Consider the following 15708-nt stretch of genomic DNA (forward strand, 5'->3'; position numbering starts at 1 on the left):
ATTCCGCTCCAGGATTCTGAACAGACAACATCTCTGCGGATCTCATCCATCTGAAAACCGCTACTCTAGAAAGGAAAAGACAGAGAAAAGCAACTTAGTAAGCATTTACTTGGACATTCTGAAAAAACATATCTTGCATTGAGTGGAAGGCCCGGGCCCGAATCCAGAGTACCAGCAAGCGGTCCACTCTTTTCTACTTACCTCTCTTCATCAGCTCGGCACACGCATTCCGGACAGCATTGCTACCTGTAGAAAGACACAAAGGTTAGCACAAAGAAGCACATAGCGCCGCGCTAACTTACCATCTTGTGCACAAACCTGCGCGACATCATAGGAACAGCATCAACACCTACAATATAAGGAAGAGAGATAAGGGAACAATTACAAAACAAGAACAGCATCCATACCTACCATTTAAGGAAAGGAGAGAAGGGACAATTACAAAAACAAGAATGCATTCCCAAGACAGACTTACTGAAGAAACTGAGTCGCAGCTGGCCTGGACCCATAATGTTGCCCCAGTGAAGTAACTAGGCAGCGACAACTAACCCAGCACGCCCCTGCTCGGAGTGGCAGGACGGAGAGCGCTCGAAATCAAGAAGCAAGGTGAGAAAGGCATCAAGGGGGTTCTAGGGTCCGGCAGGGAGGCGGGTCCTGGGCCACCAGAGACAATTAAGCTAAGTTTTGCTCCTGTATTTCAGACCTGGCCTTCAGCCACACGAGGTTCAAAGGGGAAAGGTCCAAGAGTGCAGCAGGCCAGACTGGGTGAAGCCCCCGTGGATACCAGGTGAGCGTTAATCTCTGTCAGACCAAGGACATCTAGATCTAGTTCTTCCAGGAGACGGAAAATATGAGAGGAGTGTTTGACAGCTGAGCGAGAGTTGAGTGGCAATGTGGAGCAGAAAAACCACAGAGGACTCCAGGTTGACATGTTTGAAAGACTTCTGTGGAGGAGTACAGGTCAGAGGTACCGCCCTTAGGACGTGTTGGAGGTGCCCGAGGGTGGGCAGAGGAGGAAGGAGAGGGCAAGGTAGCCACGGAAGCGGAGGTGGGTGCCAGAGGGGTGGCAGAAGAAAGAAGCAACAGGGTGGCTGGAGAAGTAGCAGGGGCAGCTGTAGAAGTGACCAAGGAGGAGGGAGGCAGGCAGAGGGGCCAAAGGAAGGGAGAAGGGACAGCAGGAGAAGAAAGGATGTTGATGAGGCACGGGAAGCGTCTCTCAAAACTGAGGAGGTTGGCCTGAGGGCCTTGGACCAAGATTGTGCCAGTTAGATAAACATTAATGATGATCTTGGGGGGAGTGAAAGGTGTCCGGTGGGGAGGGGGGGAATTTTCCATCGGGTGTCACTATTAATGGGTGAAGAGGAAAAAGGAGAAAAAACGGAGAGGGTCCATAGGCGCTGAGAGGGAACAACAAAGAGGATGTCGGTAAGGGTCTGTCTGGAGGAAGCACTGGTGTAGCAATTAGTGATTGGGAGGCCTGGGTTGGAGACCAGGATATCTCTCTTGAACCTCTTCCTACCAGACTTGGTGAGAAGGATAGTATGTCGATAGAGAAACAGTTGGAGAAGATAGGAGAGACAGAGAGCACCATAGAGGGTGCAGAGGGCAGAATGGGAGGGCAGATGGGGTGGTGGTGGATGGGGCGGAGTCGGGATATGCTGTTTTTCGACATTGGAAGTGATGCATTCTGGTACCTGAAGTCCACTGCATGTGCCTGTCCGTCCGCGCCCAGATTGTGATGGGGTGTCCATCTGTCGACACATGTGGTAGATGGAGCCAAATCTGTCCCTGCATTGGCATGGTGCCTGTGGGACGTGCACTGGGCACAGTGAACACCCCCACCCCTCCCCCCATGCCCTGGTTCACACTCAATGTGTTGTGTGTTGATGCATTTACTTACCCAATAGCCAGGTCCACTGACCACCATAACGCGTAATGCACACAGACAGCGTGCTATTATGCAGGACCATGGAGTCATGCGTTGATACTGGGAAGCGTGCGCAGCAGTCTGTGTTCGTCAGGTCTGCATTGCAGATGACTTGCACATTCATAGTGGTACAGCTATCTTTTTCGATGCACACCCTCTGTGGCGTGGTCAGCCACTAGCACTATTAGTGGGTGTTAGGGAGATTTATCATTGTCATGTGTCGTCCCCTCCCCTCTCCTAGTGAGACTCCCAACACCTTTTGCTTCTGGACCTTTTTCTGAAATCCTGATTGAGTAGAGTATTTTTCCACTCATTCATTCTTATGGGCTCTGTCTTTTGGAACTCTATTCTTTGTATTTTACCTGTCCTATGAAGTCTGTTTTCCCCCATAACTCTTAAAGGCATCTGTATTGTACTATTGCAGCATACAGCTCCTTATGGGCCGTGTGGCTGGGGATCCTTAGGGTCATCCTATGAGAGTATTTTCTTTATCCTAGAGTAACTACAGCTGTTAAGGACAGATGCTTAGTATCTCTGTGGGGTGCCAAAGGGATACTTAGTATACCACTTATCTCTGCTCCTGTGACATTAGTCACATAGACAACCTCCTAGTTATGGCTGGAGACAGTGTGTTAGGCAAGTTTGTGTGTAGTATCCTTTGGAAGACTACAGCAACCTTGACCTACTGGCAATAGGAACCCAACCTTTTGTAGATGTCTGTACTACACAGGTTCGTAGTGTGTCTGAGCAGCCAGGCTTATCTCAAGAGGGGTCAATGTGAGCTGTAGGGTTGTAACAGAGTTTCACAGTGACAGTTACTCAAATAAACACTTGCACTCAAGGTTTCTCGATTAAACAATTATTAATTTAACAGTTATATAAGCCTTCTTCAGAAGGGAGAAAAACATGTAACAATTATGAAATACTTCAAAACACACTGTTTCTCTAAATCAGATGATACCCATTGGGGATGGCACATAGACACTTCCTACACCCTCAGGTGACTTAAATAGCTAGGACACTGTGGACATTGATTTATCACTGGTACATTTTGAGCAATACTGAGTTTGGTGCAAAAGTTAGATTCGGGAATAAAACCAAGGTTAACAAATAATTCATAAACAGGTAAGTACTTTTTTAAAATCTTCCCATGCACATTAATGTTTAACCCTTTCCTGAGGGAAAGGTAAAGGCACAGAGTCGGAGGCAAGTGTCTCGCAGGGAGCCAGGACAGCCAGTGTTAGTTGAGCAAAGTCTAGGGGAGCTGAAGATCTTCTTTCCTGGTACGCAAGTCTTGCACAATGTTTTTAAAAAGGTTTCTAGGAATAAGATTCACTTGAAGGGTCAAACGCCGGGAGGCTTTTGAGGGGCAAAGCTGTAAGCAACTCTTCAAATGCAACCAAGATAAGTCTCAACTGAGAGCAAGTAAGGCTACACAACAAGAGTTAAGTCCTCTTAGGTTTACAGTACTGAAATGGTTCCAGCTGGCTTCTGTTCCTGTACAGCTCTGCAGATCCTGTTGTTCCTGGGCCTCAGTCGTGGGGAGGGAGGACGTCTGTGGACTCCTGCACTGCAATGGGAAGGTCAGCGGCATCAATGGCAATCTTCAATTCAGCTGCCCTTCGCGGTTTCAGCTCCTCGCGTCTGACAGCAAATAGCAACGCTGCGGTTCTTGGATACGTCAGACTTTCCTCGCATCTGGGGTCCAGCACTCTGTTGAGGTGGCTCAGGCTTGGTCAGTCCTCTTTCTGGGAAGTCCGGAGGATCTTCCTGGCGCTCGGGTCCGACTTAAAAGCCATCCACTCGGTTTGGTGTTCCTCTCCCTGGCACTTCAGTTCCAGCAGCAGTGGAAGTACAGCAGCTGCGAGAGGATGTCCAAACGAGTACACTTTGGAGTTCATTGGTCCCACCAACCCAAAGGGAGAAGTCGTCTTTGCAGGCTTCTCTAGTTGGAACTAATTCGGAGCTTCAGCACAGCAGCCGGGCTTCACCGGGCAAACCAACGGTCTATGAGTTGCTGCAGGCATCTCTTCCAAGTTCTTCAGATTCCTTTGTCCAGTGGTCGAATCTGGCTTGCAAGCCAAAAGCTTCACCTTTTATGCAGGTTTCCCCCATTCATTCCAGCCTAGCTGTCAATCACACAGCAGGGTGGCTGTCCTTGCCGGACAGCGAGTCGGCCAATCCCCTTTGGATGCACTTCCTTCACTTCCTGCGCCTGCCAGACTCGTGAATCCTGCCAAAGGCAAAAGGAACGAAGGAAACAAACCTGGTTTGGCGTGCAGTGTAAGTCTCGAAGGATCTTTCCAACAAGAAATGGCGAAAAAAGAAGACGGGGACCATTTTGACAAAATGGGCACCCATGGGTGCCTTACTGCAGCTGCAGTACAAACACACAATGGTAGTAAAAAGTAAACCACTGCCACCAGTCATTAATTGTAGAAAGGGTAACATAAAAATGCTACATGAGAAACTAGAAAAAGGGGATACTAGGTAACCCCTCCAGCACTCTATTGTAAAATAGGGTGTGCTGGGTCTAGAACGTTACAATGGTAAGTAAAGTCAATTTCACTTTACTGCTCTTGGAAACAGTAGTTTATCCAAGAGAAGGTATTTAAACCTTGGGAAATCTGAAAGACTTCCCCTTGTCACTGCACTGAAGGTACTGTGTGACACAATGTAACAGATGATGCCTATGGACTTTGTCAGACTCCACAACCAAAAGAAATAGTGTTCAAAATCACAATAAAATACATGAGTGGGAAAAAGGGTCACATTCTCTCCAGGTTAAAAAAAAATCATGTCCTCAAGTTGCTGGGGGTATCTTAGGTGGAGAGAATTAGCACATTTCTGAGAATTCTCCCTAACACTCAGAAGTGTGCCTATTATCCTCTTTGTGCAAAGTTGAAGTTAGAAGTATGCCTAATAGCGTGCCTTGGTTGAATTTAGTAGTGTACCTGATGGCATCCCCTGGTTGTACTTAGAAGTGTGCCTATTAGTGTGCCTTGGCTGATTTTAGAAGTGTGCCTAGTATCCTCTCGGTACAAAGTTGATTCTAGAAGTGTATATAACACCACTCTGGCATAGCAGAATTTGACAGTGCCCCTAATAACGTCACTGTGCCAAAGTCTAGAATGTCTGCCCTATATCGGGTGAAGTGGATGCCCTATATCGGGTGCAGTGTGTGGATGGAACGGGTGCAGTGTGTGGATGGAACGGATGAGCTGATGTAAAATGGGTGAAGTGGTAGAACGGATGTACTAGGTGAATGAACGGGTTATGTGCTTGGAACTGGTGAAGTGGATGGAACGAGTGAAGTGGATGGAATCAGTTAAGTGAATGGAACGTGTGAAGAGGACGTATGTGGATGGATGATGCATGGAGTAAGGATAACATGGGAAGAACAAATGAAAGGAGCAGTGAGAAGATGACGTATGTGTATGGATGATGCACAGAGAAAGGATAACGTGGGTAGAACGAATGAAAGAAGTAGTGCATAAAATGTTTGAAGTGCATGGAACGGATGGGAGTGCATGGAACGGATGGGAGTGCATGGAACGGATGGGAGTGCATGGAACGGCGTGACGTACATGGAACGTCTGAAAGAAACGGTCTGAGTGCTTGAACAGTCGTAATGCACGGAACAGTCGGAGTACATGGAATGGAGGAAGTTCATGGAACTATTGGAGTGTGCGGGATCTCAAGCACCTTAAGTAAACCACCATATTCACATCTCCACGCTTACTCTCTTTATACCACCACTCAAATAGAACACAGCGATACTATGACTCCATTCGGTATAGCTGTTCTCATACCTACATCTGCCTCATACTCCCCATCACTCTGGTTACACACACCCCAGCCAGGTGTTCTCCTCAGGCCTAACGCAGCCACAGTCGGTCTGGATAAATCCTGCCAGAACGAACACATACTCTTGACCTCTCAACCACCACACCTACCTCTAAGAAGCAGCTATTACACGAATGCCACACCAGCTGCACACACATCCGGTGCTCACACGCACCTTTGACTCTCTCTACTGACTTGAACTTTGGTTCCCAAGGGCGTTCAACCTACCAGGGGGACAGGGGGGTGTGTGTGTGTGTTCTGCCTGAATGGGAACAGCTCAGCTCCCACTGGGGGTCTGGCTGTTCTTTCTGTGAACTGCTGAGGAAGACTGCAGAGGAGTGAGTGCTGGAACTGGATAAAAGCAAGTCTACCACTGGAAGCTGAAGTAACGAAAGAAGACGATGGCCAAAGACGCCTGCAGACTCTGCAATACTGTGAAGTGTGCACTGCTGTCCTGACCCTGTGTTCTTTGTGACAGAGGAATTCCGAAGAGGACAATTCCTTCCCTTTGACTGGTGGGAACAACCAGTCCCAAGACGAACTTTGATTTGAGCCATCTACCGAGGTCTTATGGATTTCCAAGCTGCGGAATTCCAATACCAGGAGCCCTGCTGCCCATTTCGAGTGCATCGTTGTTGAAAGGCCGAATTCGTCCAAGTCTGAGACCTTAAGGACACTCCAGAGACACAATCCAAATCCTCCAGACCCACTCAGCAGAGTGTGGGACTGCAGGAACCGAAGACGATTGACCGGGTGAATTGCGTCCTTTGTTGGCGCTGCTGAAAAGGCAGCAAAACCAGAGAGTGACAAGAGTTGATACTGTGCCAGAGGTTCTCCCTCGAGACTACTGCTCAGAGATCGTATTGCTTCCCTTATTCCAGAAAGTCGCTCCAGAGCATTGGAGTGCACATAGAGGTGTCCAGGGCAACCCCATCTTGCCTCTGACTCAAGCCGCTGCTTGTGTCCCTTTAGCGAGTCCTTCAACAGGGTCTCCAATGTTGGTCAATCATTATTGCATCTTCTTTCCTAGAGAGTAGAAAGTAGCCGGAGGAACATTGGACTTCTGCTGCTTTCCTAGACTTTAAGCCCCTTCAAACTGCCTTTTAGCTAGCGTTGCGTTTTGGACTTTAGAAGACTTGCTGTCCGCAGAAAATACCTCTAGAACCTGAAGCTATGCTAGGATAACACTAACAAACTGATTTCCTTCCCAAAAATCACTCTCCTGTTTGTGTATGCTGACTAAATTCAATTACCGTATTACTTTGTGAATGTTACCGATAGTACTGTAGACCTCTCAAACTCCTGTAACAATTGTGCACATTCAGCTACTACCAACTACGTGGCCTTTTGAAAGTATTGAAAAGTTTACCTAGGTGTGTTGGTTTGCTGTGCTAAGTATTTAACAGTGACTCTTTTTTAAATATAATCTATATTTTAATATAAATGTTTCTTTGATGTACATTACTAATTGGGTTTATTGTACTTACCGACAGCTCACATCTTCCTCTTAAAATATGCCTGACTGTTCTGCCACTCTTCCAAGGTCTCTTAGTAGTACAGACTGATACTGAAAGTTGGGGATCTACAAACCACTGGGATAGCTTACTAAAGTCCGACCTCCAAGTGGGACTTTAGGAAAACTCCCCCAACAGTGTGCAGTCGACTGCTCCCAATACCTTCGGCATGCCCACAGGGGCATGGAAGTGGATCTTGGTGGCGTTGACCTATGCCTGTGTTGTTGGTAAGGCAATGTGCTGGGACACATGACGCAAGCCTGCACCAGCACAATTGAACATGCTGGCTGGGAGATGCCATGCTCAGAGATGCACCCCTGCATGCAGCACCTCTAGGTCCATGACTACTGCTACGAGCGGCAGCATGGTTGTGTTGGAAGGTGGGTGTGGTCCTTTTCATCAGTCCATATGCTATTGTGCAGCTTGGTCAATTGGGTGCACCTGAGGCCTGTTCCTCCACACTTGGAACTGGTTACTGCTTGGTCTGCGGAAACACTGGCACAAAAAAGCTGGTGCCACTGGGAACTCTGTTCCGGAAACACTGGCACCAGCATTTTTGTACCAGTGTTTCCGGGGAAAGCGCTGTTCTAATGCCACCTTATTTCCGTGGTCCCGCTGTTTTAGTTCCCTGTGCTGCTGGCAATAGTGGCACAGTACTCGCTGTTAACGGCATTATCTCTCGTAGTGCTGCTGTCTGGAAATAGTTTTGGTAATCTGAATTACCGGCACGTTGTTTCCAGACCGCCACAATTGTAATGAGGCCCAATGTGTCTCTTTCGAGATGCCTTTTATTTTTCAAACTGCACACATCACCTTAAAGTGTATTACATTTATGATACTTTGTAACTCTTGTGTTACAGATGCAATGTGTCCAGGAAGGGTTGGTGGCAACAGATATTTTCCTGCCATTTTTATAACTTTTTACTTGTGCACTTATGCAATTACCACAAATGGCTACTAAAAGTCGTCCATAATGTTCTTTGGCCGTCTTCCCTCCCTCTTGTGGCTGGAATTGCATTATATGGAATGCCCTTTCCAGGGGAAAGCTTCTGCTTTCGCAGGCTAAGGGGCAGTCTGTGTGTGTGGCCGGAGGGACCTCATCCTGGTGCGTGAATATCGGTTGCTTGGTAGATTGTGTGGCCAGTGACTATCCATAATAGGTAGCCACTGCCATTTTGAATGGTGCATATCCTTATCTTTGGTGGACGAGGGTGAGTTTCCAGTCCAAATCTTAGATAAAAGGAAGACGCCCATTCCACGCCTCATTGCTAGAGCCAGGATCCCTATGAAGAAGTACAATAGGTGAAGAACATATCATGCAAAGATGTTAAGAGGTCCTCTCCCAATCCCACCACCTATGGGGAAAGCTCATTAGGGGTGTGTCCTTGGCCAGAACTCCACGGATCCCGACCAGACAAGCTAGAGGAAGGGTTAGGACGTTGCTCCTGTTAAATCCTATGGAGCTAGTGCGGGTAGAAACAGACATGTTGGCTCAGCCCCTGTACTCCGATTCTGACAAACTACTACTAGGGGCACCTAAACCTGCTGGGCCCAATTATTTAATGTCTTTGTTCCATAAGAGGGTGTCTTGCGGTCGCTGGTGGAGAGGTCACTTTTGGCTAAGGAATTTAGATTTGGCTAGTTGGCAGTTCCTTGCTCTGGTGAGACAGTTCTTAGAACTGGTCACCAGGACTACCATGGTACAATAAATAGAAGGACCACCATGATACTGATGACCTTGGCGGACCACCAGATGACCCTTGTGGTGAAAACAAAGAAGCTGGCCCTGCAAGGCTCCCCTTTGCGATGTAGGGGAAGACCTCTTGTTTCACGTGTTCAGTGTATTTGGAGATGAATGTCTGAACTCACAACCAGTATGGCGAGGTAGCCCACCAGTAGCAATGATCTGCACCATTCAAACTGGCAAGGGGAGGGGGAGGGAGGTGTCCAACCATTGAGTCCAACCATGGACACCTTCCGGCAACCACATCTGCTCAACAGACACGTTTGGTTGCGATTGGGGAAGTAGTTTTATGTTTTTTTTAAAATAAAAGCCAATAAATATATTTTTCAAAAATAGACATACTTTTCCCAGGATGTGGACTGGGGCCAGACAGTGCCATCCCCAGCACCCAGGCAAAAACTGATACCACTGCTTGTCCAGGAAAGCCAAGGTTTTGCCTATGAAAGTGCTTGCCCTATATGGAATATCCAGCCATCTAAAGGGCAGGAAGAAGTCCACAATTTAAGATGGTCACACGACTGGGCACATCTCGTGGCACAGCTTTTTTTAGAGTATAAGGTACCCCTAAAAGGCCTTCTGCAGTCAAATGTAAAAATGCTCACAAAGTTAAATATTGTAGGAAAATATCGGCTGCCACCGTCCCGTCCTGGACATGACATATGCACGTAACAATGACGTTCTTAAAAATAAGAGAGGGATAGTACTATTAATGTACTTCATTGTAAGGTGAGGTATGCAGTGTAAACCAAACCAGAACTTTAGTAATTTGGGAGCCGCACTTGTGGCAATGTCCCCTTGCACTAATAGTCATAGGGGCTGATCAGTGACCCCAAATCGGATGAGCTAAGCAGGATAATTAAAGGAAAAAGGATTCAAAAGTCAGAACAGGTTCGGAACAACAGTATTTGGGAGTGATGGGGGGCCAGGGGGGTAGGGCTCCATAGATGTCTGTAGAGGGAACATAGCAAAAAGAAAATCTTTCCTAACTCTCCTTTTCCCATATGTCCCAATGTTGAGATATACAACCATCTGTTCGTTGATCTTCTGATCAGAAATTGGTTCTTACTAATATTGGTTGGACGTTGACAGATTGCACTTCATCTTTCTTCTCTTTTTTCCTCCCAGGGACGTATCCTCTGCTGACTTGGTGATCAAGAACCATCAGAGCATTCGGGCCGAGGTGGACGCTCGGGCAGACAGCTTCAATACTTGCATTGACATGGGCAATGCCCTTCTGGAGAAGAACCACTATGCCTCGGACAAGGTAATAAGGTGCCTTTCATGCGCGCATGCATTTCAGTTATATACTTCTTCCCTCCTCCTTCCACCCTCCCCACCCTTCTCCACCCCCCAAAGTATGTGTAGTCTTACTTAAGACATAGGACCAACGGAACCCACAAATGTAGTTCAGTGCCTTGATTCTCAAGCAACAGAATGGGTGGGATGAATTGGAGCCTAGAGATCCAACTAAAACTGAAGGATACCTTTACTAAATGTGCAATGATAAGCTTTACGCAAATGGTGTATGTAGGGGTCCTTTCAGTATTACCTAATACACTGTCTCAGGAATATAAAGCTCAACTCTTCTTGGCTCAGCCTTGGTCTCAGGTTTATAGCAGTGAGGGAGAATTCTTTAAATGTGCTAATTCCTTCCACTTTAGAGACCCCCAGCAACTTTGCTGGATTTTGAGGACTTGATTTTTTTTAACCTGGAGAGAGTGAGGCCCTTTTTCCCACTCTCACATGTATTTTAATGTGATTTTTGAACACTGTGTTTCTTTAGGTTGTGGAGTCTGACGAGCTCCATAGGCATAATCTTTTACATTGTCACACAGCACCTTCAGTGCAGTGACACAGGGAAGTCTTTCAGATTTCCCAAAGGTTTAAATATCTTCTCTGGGATAAACTAGTATTTCCCAGAGCAATAAAGTGAAATTGACTTTACTTACATGTGTAGCTTTCTAGACCCAGCACACACTATCTTACAATAGAGTGCTGGAGGAGTTACTTAGTATCCCCTTTGTCTAGCTTCTCATGTAACAATTTTATGTGACCCTTTCCTCGATGAATGGCTGGTGGCAGTGGTTTACTTTTAACTACACTGGTGTGCATTTACCGCGGGCTGCGTTCGCAGCTGCAGTAAAGCACCCAAGGGTGCCCTTTTTGTCTAAATGGCCACAGTCTTCTTTTTTCGCCATTTCTTTGTGGAAAGGTGCTTCTTGAGATTTAATGTGCGCGTCAAACTAGGTTTGGTCCCTTTGTTCGCTTCGCTTTGCCTTTGTTAGGCAAGGTTTGTATACAGTACCCTCTGGGAACACTACACACAACTATGACTACAGGTATAAGCAAACCAACCTTTGGTATAAGTCTGTACTACACAGTTTTGGTAGGGTGTTGAGCAGCCAGGTTTATCTCAAGAGGGGAAATGTGAGCTGTAGTGGATTACACAAAGATTCACAGGTAAAGGTATTCAAATAGGCTCTTACACTCAAGGTTTCTTATATAACAATTAATAATGTATTTATGAGTTCAATTATAAAACACTCATGGAGGACGTCGGGGGACTCCTGCACCGGGACTGGTGAAAGCTCTCAACGGGCAAACTTCAATTTCAGTGGCTGTTTCACATTTTAGCTACCGCACTGGTGGTAATGCTGGTCCTGGCTGGTAAGGTGGACTGTCCTTGCTTCTGAGGTCCCACACAAAGCTGAGGGGGGTCAGGCTCGGTCGGTCGGTCCGACGTCGTGGGAGTCCGCAGGATCTTCCAAACCCTTTAGGCCAGCTTACAAGGAACTCTCACAATCTGGTGTCCCTCTCCATGGCTCTACAGTTTCCTGCAGCACTCTGAGGAAATGCAACCAGCTCCGAGATGGATGTCCAGGTGGCTTACTTGGGAGTTGATTGGTCCTACCAACGCAAAGGGAGAAGTCGTCCTTAGCAGGGCTTCTCTGTCGATGCGAACTTGGTGATTCGGACCTGCAGCAGGGCTTCACCGGGCAAACCAACCGTCCAGGAGTTGCAGCAGCTGTCCTCTTCAAGCTCTTCCTCGGTTGCTTCGTTCCAGTGGTCGACTCTGCCTTCCAAGCCAAGATACTCGCCTTTTATTCAGTTGTCTCCCATTCATTCCAGTCTAGCTGCCACTCACCCAGCAGGGTGGTTGTCCTTGCCGTACAGTCAGCCAGCCAATCATCATGGAGTGCATTTGGGTCTCCTAGGAGACTAAGCACAGGGAGATTGGTGCACCTCCCACACATCCTGCCTACCTCGGACACTCTGGAGCCAGAGGCAGTGTTGACTCCAGAGTTTCTGCTGGAAAACAAAATGCCAGGGTGAGGAACAGCAGATTGTGTGTTGCTTTTAAGTTGGCCAAGAGCTCCAGGAAGATCCTCCGGACTCCCAGGAAGCAGGACTGACCGAGCCTGGGCCCCCCTCAACAGAGTGCGGTACCCCAGAAGCAAGGAAAGTCCATCTCGACAGCCAGAAACCGCTGTGTTGCTATTTGCGGTAGTCGCGACTAGCTGAGACACCGAAGTGCCACTTGTTGGAATGATTGCTGGTTGCGAGCGGTGACCACCACATTGCAGGAGTCCCCAGAAGTCCTCCCTCTTGTCCCCACAAATGAGGCCCAGGAACATTGAGAGCTGCACAGGAACAGAAGTCATCTGCTGCACTTTTTCTTCAATACAAAGGTACTGTAAATTCTGAGAGAACTTACCTCTCATTGTAAAGTTGCTTGCATCTTCTATTACTCGCAAGCCTAAACTGCTTGTGGCCCTACATTGATTCTTCTTTTCTTCAAAGACTTCTAAAACGTTGTGCAAAGACTTTTCTACTTGCCTACCAGAAGTGCTTCAGCCCATATACAACTTTTGCCCATTGACTTTGGCTTAACCTGTTATTCTGAATGACTCTGAAAGGATTTGCCTGCTTAAGAATATTTGTGATCTCTTGTTTGTTCATTTAGTACCCGGCGAGGGCGCAATCAGAATGAAAGAGCCATTCTGATTGGCCCTCGCCGAGTTGTTACCAGGCCGGGATTCCACGGCTTTGTCCACGGCGGAGGGCATGGCAGCCCCTCAGCCAATGAGGATGCTCGAAGCGGGGCCATCCCCGCTCCGAGCCTCCACATGGCTGCAGACTTCCATCGTCCCCCGCCAGGGACCCATGTACATTATTTTATTTCTTTTTTTTCTTCTTTTTTTTCCCCTTTTCCCTCTCTTCCACCCTCCCAACCCCACTTACTTTTTTTTTATCGGGAGCAGACACGCTTGAAACACTTCTGTTTCCAGCGCGTCCGCTCCTGATGGCCGCCATGGAAAGAGAAAACTGACTCCGTCGTTTCGGGGAAAAAATAAAGCTTTTAGTGCCCCAGTCACGCAGTTTTTGCGGGCCGGGGTACTAATAGCTGTATGCCCCTCGCGGCGGGGGCATTACCGACTGTGGTAATGCCCCAGGGCTTCGCTCGGGTCCTATAACTATGGGCCCCGGGGCATTACCGGTAATGCCCCGCTCGGGGGCATATTGCTTAAATAACCTTTTCCTTTGACCAAGTTCTAAGAGTATTGTAAATCAACAGTAAGATATTAATGTCCCCATCACCCTAGCTTGAAGTTACCTGAGAGTGTAGGTTGTGTCTGTAGGCCATCCCAAAAGGCTTCACTGATTTAGAGATTTTAAGAGTGTGTATTTTGTGAAGTATATTTGAGTGTTGCTTTTATATTGTTCCCTTCTGAAGAAGGCTTACCTAACTGACTGATAAATTAATAATTGTTTATTGAAGAGTATGTGTAAGTGTTTAATTTAATGTGCGTCACTGTAAATCTGTGTAACTTCCCAACAGCTCACATTGACCCTTCTTGAGATAAGCATGGCTGCTCAAAAACGCTAACAACCTGTGTAGTACAAGCTTATACCAAAGGTTGGGTTCCTATTGCCAGGAGGTCAGGATTGTTGTAGTGCACCCAAAGGGTCCTGAATACAATGTTGCCTAACAATAGCGACCAGCTTGCTTCTTGGCTTCACAGTCCCCGGGATCAAGCAGCCAATTTACATTTTGTCATAAGTAGGTTTCTTGCATAGGGTATAGAATTTGGCATAGAGAGCACACTTATTTGGATGGCTTCCTTTTGAAGAGTGTAAGAGGGTCTATAATTTGGGGGGGGGAAGTATCAGGTCAATCTCACACAACTTTTAGTGTGGCTGAGCAGTCAGACTTTACTCTTATGTGTGGGGTGGACAGGTTACAAGGCACAATTTGGCTTGTACATCTACAAATGTACATACACTAGCCATAGCATATGAGGAAACATATTTACATAACTTTACTATATGTTTTATCACAAGATTAAAACACTGTCAAACACATGCTAAATTATCCTACACAAACATGTATATATAAACTAAGTGTAAATGGGTAGAGTGATAATCCCTACCACCTCCAAGACCTAATATGATTGGTGAATCTTAACTGGGAAATATTTTATAAATTAAAATGAGGGCAGAAAAGGGCTAAAGAATTCAGGCAGACCTTATTAGTCATCGACAGGTAGGTAATAAAAGGCAACCCAGTACTGGGTCAAGAAAAGGCCCACTTCACCCACAAAAACACAACATAAACCAGTTGCAACAATTTTATATACGTTAGCTAAAATAGACAATATAACAAGAGTGAACTGCAATGGTTTGTTTTTCTATAACGAATATAAAATGGCTGGGCCTTTGTAAAAAAAAAATAATAAAAAAATAACTGTCAGAAAATTAGAGGGTGCTAAGGGTGGGGGGGGAACCAGGGAAAATTCTCAGAGTCCAATTTAAGTACCTCTTAAGGTCGTCTTAACAGAATTTTCGCCGTTCCGAAAAGTTCTCAGTGGATGATTCAGGCCGAACTTAATTTGTGGCAATTTTGTTGGATCTTTTTAGGGTCACTGTTCAGGCAAGGTTTGTTACCCCACCCCCTTTGTTTTTTTATTTTATATAACAATTGTATTGATTTTCACAACATAAAAAACAATAGATTGGTCATCATCAATTAAGGTACTAGTACTTGGCATCTTGTCTGATAAGATATCTCTCAGTTCAAAGTACAGACAAAAAGGCAGGCAGTTCTCCATTCCCTAACCCACACATAAACATTTGTTTATGTATTTATATTTGATTCATTCATTCATTCCCCCTCCTCCCACCCATGCCAAATTTTATTTGCCTTTTCGCGACACCCCCATGCAGTATATATGCATCGTTCCATGGAAATACAAACGTTTACATGAGCAACTCGTTGTTTAAAACGAGGGTGCTCCGGAACTCACCATTTCATTGCAATGTTCCATTTAATCAGACCAACCGTCGTGGATAAGAATAGCTTTTCATATCGGTTATAAGAGTTCTCACCCCAGATCCCCAGAAGTAATAACTCTGGATCTTGCAGTATCTCCATCCCCAGTATATTGGATAGTCTATTGCAGCATGCCAACCTGAAGAGGTGGATCTAGGGGCACCCAATAGGCTGTGTATAAAGGTACCCTCCTCCGCCCCACCTTGCAAGCACTGTGGACCGTCAGCCCGACCCCATCAGAAAAGTGGTACCCTGGGATAATCTACTCTTTGGAGAATATTGAGCTGTATCAGGCATAACCTGGAAGAAATTGCAATTTCCCTGGGTAACATGAATGCCACCGCCG

At 46.5% G+C, this 15708-nt stretch overlaps 1 protein-coding gene across 3 annotated transcripts in view; it reads left to right on the top strand.

Moving 5' to 3' along the window:
* Positions 1 to 15708, top strand: part of SPTBN2 (spectrin beta, non-erythrocytic 2) — a 1293574-nt gene that overhangs the window by 998092 nt on the left and 279774 nt on the right. For all 3 annotated transcript variants that reach the window (XM_069644771.1, XM_069644772.1, XM_069644773.1), the window contains one exon: positions 10157 to 10295. In XM_069644771.1, coding sequence (XP_069500872.1) covers positions 10157 to 10295 — 139 coding nt within the window. The remainder of the gene's footprint in view (positions 1 to 10156; positions 10296 to 15708) is intronic.

The sequence above is a fragment of the Ambystoma mexicanum genome, chromosome 2p (assembly GCF_040938575.1).
Source record: "Ambystoma mexicanum isolate Mex_15411 chromosome 2p, UKY_AmexF1_1, whole genome shotgun sequence".
Taxonomy (NCBI): Eukaryota; Metazoa; Chordata; class Amphibia; order Caudata; family Ambystomatidae; genus Ambystoma; species Ambystoma mexicanum.